A 7,500-nucleotide genomic window follows, 5' to 3' on the forward strand; every position below is an offset into this window, starting at 1 on the left:
AAACACTCGTGACAATTACGATGAATATGGTTTTATAATTTGTATCATTTTCGATATCTTCGCATAGACGCCCTCATCAGCACGATCGAGGATATGAAACGTAACCAAGTCACCACGCACGTGGATGATGATGAACCTCTTTGAATGACGACAGAGCGGACTCCGAGCGACTCCAGTGCGTCATGTCACCGTTCGTAACGGGCCCAGGCGGCGGGTGTGAGGGAGATATTCCACGTTGTATAACCGCTCGCGCTCCCCTTGTCTTGATGCTGAAGGCCAGCGGCCGGCCCTCACCCTAAAAAAGACAGTCAGCTGTTTGCACACGCAGGGCCCTACTGGCATGCTGTGACTCTCTGATACACAAACACACACACACACACACACACACACACACACACACACACACACACACACACACACCAACTGGCTCGCTGTGCTTGGCCCTGCCCCCTTTTCCCCGGGCAACCTTCGACCTTTTTGCCTTGGTATATATAGCCTGCGTGGCCATCAAAGTTCTCCTGGCAGCCATCATGAAGGGTGTAGTGTCAATCTGCTGCTTTGTCTCCCTGCTGCTTTTGCAGGCCACAGGAGGTAAGGCCCTGGTTTATGTTATTTCTCTTTATTTTGTGGGCGGGTTTGCTAATTGAATGCCCAATTATGCACTGGCACTGTTCGGCCACAAAGACAGGCTTAATAGCCATCGTCCGTTGAGAAACGAAGAATCATGTTCCCATACTTGTGGTTCTCCAAGTTCGGTGGCAGTGACTCATACTCTGGAAGAGCCCATTCACTGGTTGTAGCTCATTCGCTAACCTTTTAGTGCTTGCGACTCTTATTTAAGAAAGTGTCGCTCTATTCCACTATTCAGTGTGAGCTTTCATCTGTGGGCTTGTTTAACGAGGTTGTATACATGGATGATGAGTGTCTGCTTCTGACAGAGGCCGCGATGCTTCCGGGAATGAAGCAGCACATTCACAGGAGGACGGTTCTGCTACGGTGCAATCTATGAATAGGCAGGTCAGACCCGCTCATCTCTCGCTATTTTAAATGAATAAATCAGATCCATCCTGTCAGCTACAGTTCGATGCCTTGGCGCCTGATTGTAAAGTAGAGACGAGATGTATGAGGGAGAAAGAGAGAGCGAGAGCAGAAGGCTGGTCTTTCTCTATCCTGGGATCTGACATTGTGGCAGCTGTCTCAAAGAATTCCCCCATCTGATGGAAAGTCAACCAACCACGTGACAGCCCGACGGACGAAACCCCTCTCATTCAAAATGATTTCCGTTTCCCAGTCTAAAGCTAGCTGCTGTTTTACAGTCGATGGACCCGGGGGGGACCGCACCGATCACATTAACAGGCCGTCCATTTAGTCATGGAATGCGTTCTCGGTTTGTTCATCGAGTGAACGCTCATCAACGGACGAGTAGGCGACACCCCGATCAGGGCCGTCTGGGAACTGATATGAAATAATGCGGCGCCCAAGGCGGCGGGTTGACCACCCATGTTTAGCCGGTGATTACTCCATCGGGCAGAAATGCTGTCAGGCTCCCGTGTCTCAGAGAGCAGAGCAGTTGGTATTTCCCCTCGCCCGTCACCCTTGTCCGTCCTTGGCGCGGCGGTCAGCTCTGTCGCCGGTGGCCTCCGCGGTCCTGACCGCTGTCAGGTGTCTAAGATTGGCAGTCCCCCCCCCCCCCCCCCCCCCCCACCTACCGGCCCCACCAACACCCCCTGAAACCCAACACTGCCCATTACAGTTTTACCCTCCCCTCCTCACCCCTCGCAGTCCCTCAGCTAGCCTTCAGAGCGGGCTGCACAGCTGCTGTCGTCCTGCACTGTCACAATCACAATTTATTCCCAGCAGTGGGCCATGTAGGGACATGCATTCTCCAGGCAGGAGGGGCCAGGGAGACCGGGCCGGGGGCCGGCCTGCCTCTCACACACCTCCACGGGGCTGTTCACGCAGGTGTGTGTGCAAACCCAGTGTCGGTACACCAGTACACAGTCTGGATTTCCAGCACGATGACGCCCCGTCGAATTTGAGATGTTAAACTCCTTAACCACTCTGAGTGACCAGGCTCACAAGTGGTTTTGGGTCTCTACATGAAAGGGACTTTCAAATATCGGCTTGTATTTATTGAAATTCTTTTTGGGCGGTATTTCAAGTTATCCCAAAAGACATTGTACAGAATCATTCCTGACAGATCTTTTTTGAACACTTTATGTTTCTATAGTATACTCTCTTCATAACATCAATGCAACCCGAGCCTAAAGTTCAGATTCTACATTAAAAGCAATCACAACAAGAAAAAAGGCACTTAGGAAATGATATCTTCCCAATATGTTCTTTCTATCGGGACATCATCCAGATCTTCAACATGGCTTGCCCACAGAGACAAACATTAAGCTGGATCAGGATGCTTGATTGAATCCGGCTCTCGGTTTACATTTCCTGCCGCTCAACCCGCCATCCGTTACCACGAAGGACTTGGATCCACCTCCGGCGTTGGGTTTCCATGAGGCTCCCCGATCGATGGCATGTGGTATAATTGGGACATCCCTCCGCTGATGGTAGTAATACTAACACCCCCCACCCGGGGTCCCGACCCGGCTCTCCCCATAGCGCAGGACGAGAGCTGCTAAACCCCCCAGCCCTCCTAGCGCCTTCCCCAGCCTCAAGGTCGGAGGATGTCCTCCTCGCTGGCGGGGGGAACAGGACATCGGGGATCCTGAGTCGGCTCAACACCGCCACGCTAAGAGCCTCTGCCCTCTCGCCCCTTGTTCCGAGTAACCGGTCCACACATTTCCTCCAACCCATCTTAGGGGAGGGCTGGAGGAGAGGAGGCGGTTGGTTCAATCGGCAAAGCAAGACTCTAAAGCCAGTCAAATGTGGTAGTTGAAAACCTGTGCATGACTTTATTTTATAACTTGTACTTCATGACGTATATGCTTTTACTTTCCCAAATTCTATACGGATCCAAACTAGGATACATCTATAGATATGCCTCACTGGAACTGGTTAGGAGTAAGGACTGTAGCTTCTTGTGCCTGGATAATACGATGGTTTGTGTTTAGTACTGCACTTCCAACTCTTGTGTTTTAGTCCAACAAGAACATTGATCCCGGCATGGCGAATGTGCCGATGACTATCCACCGGTCGGTGCCTTTGGGATGCGAGAGTCCCTTGGTCTCCAGACTGACTAACACTCCGAGCCTTAAAATAGGGGGCCGCCATTCTCTCACCCTCCTCTTTCCATCTTCTGACCCATTGTAAGGCTATTTCTGACCGGTGAGTGTACGATCTCCAGCGACTACAGACACCTGTTGCCATCTGTGGCTTCCCCTCCAAGTGGTCTGCACAAGCCATGCCTTACGGGGTGGGTGGGGAGGGGTTTAGGGTTAGGGTTAGTTAGGGGATATAATATGGTTTACACTCACTGTATTTGTGGTGGTTTTGGGATATGTTCCCTTTGTTTGTCAGTGCTATATAAATCATCTCACTGAACTCATAATTGTGCTAAAAAGATGATTCGTAGAACCACAGGCCCCTTGTAGCTTTGGAACCCCAGTAGCTTTTGGCCCCGAGTAGATTTGGACGCCCCAGTCGTTTTGGGCCCCTAGTGGATTTGGACTCAAAGTAGCTTTTGGCCCCCCAGTAGCTTTTTCCCCCTAGCAGCTTGGCCCCCTAGTTGCATTGGCCCCCTAGTTGCATTGGGCCCCTGGTAGCTTTTGGGCCTTTAAATTACCTTCACTGTCCTGGGGGGGGACTTCAGGGGACATTACACGCATCACACATAAACTGAACAGTGTAGATGCGATCTAAGACATAAATACACATTTGATATTCATAAAGGATCAATTCTGACATTCTGAATTCATCACGTGATCTAATTGATTATGTATTTTGAAAGTTTGTTATTATTACTTGAGACCACAAGGTACGGCATAGTCTGCAATACTTAAACAGGGCGAGAATCCCAGCAATCCCAGAAAGGAATAATCTTTCGTTCTAATCAGGGAACGGAGCTATCAGCGATCATTGGTACGGTCGCTACACCTCGACTTAGTCTACCGTATCACATTGCTAATATGTATAATCTGCAGAGCTAATGGTCTGCAGACGAAGTGCGTCTTATGCGGCCCGTCGGCGTCGAGGGCCAATCCGGATCCTCGCGGCAGGTTTAAACCACCGGCATTCCAATTGGACGGGCCACTCCCGCAGTCATGTTTGCCCAAACTACAGAGGGTTGCCTGGCAACATTCTCAGTGAGGACACATGGTCCCTTACGTCAGTTGTGCATATCTGCCCCCCTACCACTCCCCCTGGTGCCGGCAGGGTTAATATAGAGCGAGCTATGGGGCTGATGCAAGAGCCACCATTCAAAGGCAAGGCCTGAGCCATGTTGGAGCCGGGTCTCCGATCATGGCACCGGGCATGGACCAGATTGGAAGGTGTTAACAGCTTCACAGCAGTTTAAAGGCCCACTCAAGGGGCTGGTGTGAAGAGATGCGAACGCTCTCAAGTGAGTGGGGAGTCAAGTTACACAGGCACCGCTGAGATCTCGCTCGTAGGGGCCCCATGTTCTGATTGCACGGCGTCGGCAAGGCGAGCCTTCATCTTCAGCCTGTTATCAGGACAGTCCTCTACTTTGACACCCTGACATCTCCATGTCCTCGCTCATGTAAAGGACAGACGTGATACACGTTACATTGAAGCCCTTAGGTATAGCCTAAGTAGTATTACCTAATCAAAGTGCTTGAAACCCTTAAGAAACCACAGACCAATTTCAGTTGCCATGAATGACACTCAGCTGACTGTAATCGTATCCACTGGCCAGAGCCCTGCAAACAGCCTCATGTCTGTTAAAAACAACCCTTAAGTGCAGCCAGCGCATGGCTTCCTGTCTGGGGAGGAAGCACGGAGACCGGTATGCGACATATCGTAATTTGTGTCTCAGGGTATCTTCTGATCGTTCAAATGGCACGATGACAGCTCTACTCCATTAGCCAGTGCAGAGTTTGAGGGTGACTGAAATGACTAGGCGGAGTGGATCCTGTGACACACATGACAGAATACGAGTGAGATTTACACAGTTATAAAAAGATCCGCTGGGGAAGAGTTGTGTGTGTTTGGTCAAATCCTCCTCGGACGAAGGGGCTTCTGCCCCTTTCTCTCTCTTATACGACTGCAATAGTTAAGCCTGTTTTCCGAATGGTTCATAAAGACGTCTCCGAATAAACTCTTTTGAAGGCTTTTACACTGGCTGCAAAAGGGGTTTGCTAGGTCTTGTTCTCACACATTACACCTGGTTATTTTGGGCCGTCTGACGGGCCGAGAATAGGCGAGGCGCTGCGGTTTCCGTTGGTGCCGCCGCTGCGACACTGCAAAGCTTTGCTGAACGAAGCATCTGCCAACAACACAGCATTTTTAGTACCCCATGGGTCGGTTATTTACATCAGTGTTAGTGCAGCTAGCGTGTTAGCAGAGTGAACGCCGCCGCTGAGGGAATCACAGTTCAACATGTCAAAGAACACCTGTTGACTTAGCTGCCAAGAGGTGTAGCTTGTCGGTTCCTCATGGGTTTTGATTTTGGTTTCCTGCAAGCAAAAGATCAAAAGATCCAAATAATGCAGACGGCTCTAATTGTGGTGTAGGTTGAGCGGGTGGACTTGGTTCACTGAGGTTCATGTAGTTTATATGCGTATTTATATTGTGTATTCACATTGATTGTTCATATGCCGATGCACAAAACGAGGGACTTCACGTGGGTTATTGAACAAAAGGCTAAGAAAGACACTGGTCATAAAGTTGAATTCTTAGACACTCAGTAGGACATACTCAGGAAGGGAACAGGAGACTACATTATGGCCAAAGTCTGGGGGCCGGGGGTCCCCGATGCTGCCACACCCAGCCGTGGTGACACCTCACGATGGGCATGCCAAATAGCATGTGTCTAGCGGTAGTGCTATTTAGCACTATGTCTTCAGGCTGAGAAAATGCATGAGGACGAGGTTATTGTTAGTGCGGTAGCTGGTGGTTCATTCTGAACTCTTGCAAACACACACACACACACACACACACACACACACACACACACACACACACACACACACACACACACACACACACACACACACACACACACACACACACACACACACACACAGAATGTTAGCAGCTTAAAATGTACAGTGCTAGTTTGGAAATGTACTTTCTTAACTGGAAGCACAGTTTAGCAATTATGATGACAGAAGATATTCATGCTTTCGAAGTGTAGTCATCAGACGTAAATTAAGCATCCCGAAATTCCACTTAGGAGCGATTCCTTAAAACTAAATTACATCAAACAGAACATGAAACAATTTTAAAAGAAAAACTCCACAGAGATTTGTCGTCTTGTGCTTGACCTCCTCCTGTCATCTCTATCTGCTCATCATGCATGTGTTTGAACTCTTTAATGGTTACCATGGCAGCCAGTCCGGGGCGGGTCCCCCGCGGAGATCATACAGCTTTGCCTTCACTGACTATTCTGTTGAATCCTTCACGGGGCATTTCTAATCAGAAATGCGTTTGATATTTTAAGTGGCCAGCGTAACAGTAAGCCAGGGGGAGCCGGCGAAAGTTCATTGTCTTTATTTTACTGGTTGTCCCATCATTTTGAGATTCAGTTAATCTGGAAGGAAAGGGATAAGGAGACATAGCCTACTGTATTGACAGGAAACAACCTATCATAATGTGATTGCATTCATTTTACACATGAAAACTGACACTTACAATTGATTGAATAGATCATCAAGACTTTATAATGCCTCATAATGCATCACCAATCAATCACTGCGCACAACCGAGCTATAATAATCAGATCAGATTATGTGATTGCAAACGCAATCAGGCGTACATTCATTTAAAGAGAAAGACAACGTTGTCAAAGCAGTGAGGGAGTTGATTGCCATGCTGCTGGCGGCAAACTATTCCGACAAGTGTGATCCAGGAGCCATCCACCAACAGCTCCTATAAATAGCTCCGTACCCCTGCCCCGGTGGGTCTTGCTGTGAATCTGGGGTCGGCCTGCGGGGCCAAGCCCCCTGCGTAGCGGCCATACAGAGAACGCTTCTCCCTGGGCTCTGGCATAGAAGGATAGGCGAAACCGGCGGACCAATGGGTTCCGAATGGGTGGTTAAATATGGAAACACAACAAGCGAGGATTACAAATCATTGTCTGTCCTACGGTGGCGCTGGCTGCCACGGCGAAGGGGGGGATCAGGGCGGTGCTATTTGTGGTCCGCTCCTCATCGGGGGGAAGTCCGCCGAGCGAATAGCTCTATCTCTCTCTTCCAGGTCCAAAAGCGGCCACGTTGAGGGAATGTTTTTTTGTGTTTGTTTATCTTAATGGGCTTTGCTGTTGAATTAGGAGTTGGATGGGAGTAGCAGCTGTGATCCAGGTTCAAATCATGCGTTCGAATATGGAGATGACTCACCCGTGTGGTGTTGGGTTTGCATCCT

General features: G+C 49.4%; 1 protein-coding gene across 2 annotated transcripts in view; it reads left to right on the forward strand.

Annotated features, from left to right (window-relative positions):
• Positions 1-469: 469 nt before the first annotated feature.
• Positions 470-7,500, forward strand: part of srl (sarcalumenin) — a 16,292-nt gene continuing 9,261 nt past the window's right edge. For both annotated transcript variants that reach the window (XM_060068607.1, XM_060068616.1), the window contains exon 1: positions 470-591. In XM_060068607.1, coding sequence (XP_059924590.1) covers positions 531-591 — 61 coding nt within the window. In that variant the 5' untranslated portion in view covers positions 470-530. The remainder of the gene's footprint in view (positions 592-7,500) is intronic.

This window comes from Gadus macrocephalus, chromosome 2, assembly GCF_031168955.1.
Source record: "Gadus macrocephalus chromosome 2, ASM3116895v1".
In the NCBI taxonomy this organism is placed as follows: domain Eukaryota; kingdom Metazoa; phylum Chordata; class Actinopteri; order Gadiformes; family Gadidae; genus Gadus; species Gadus macrocephalus.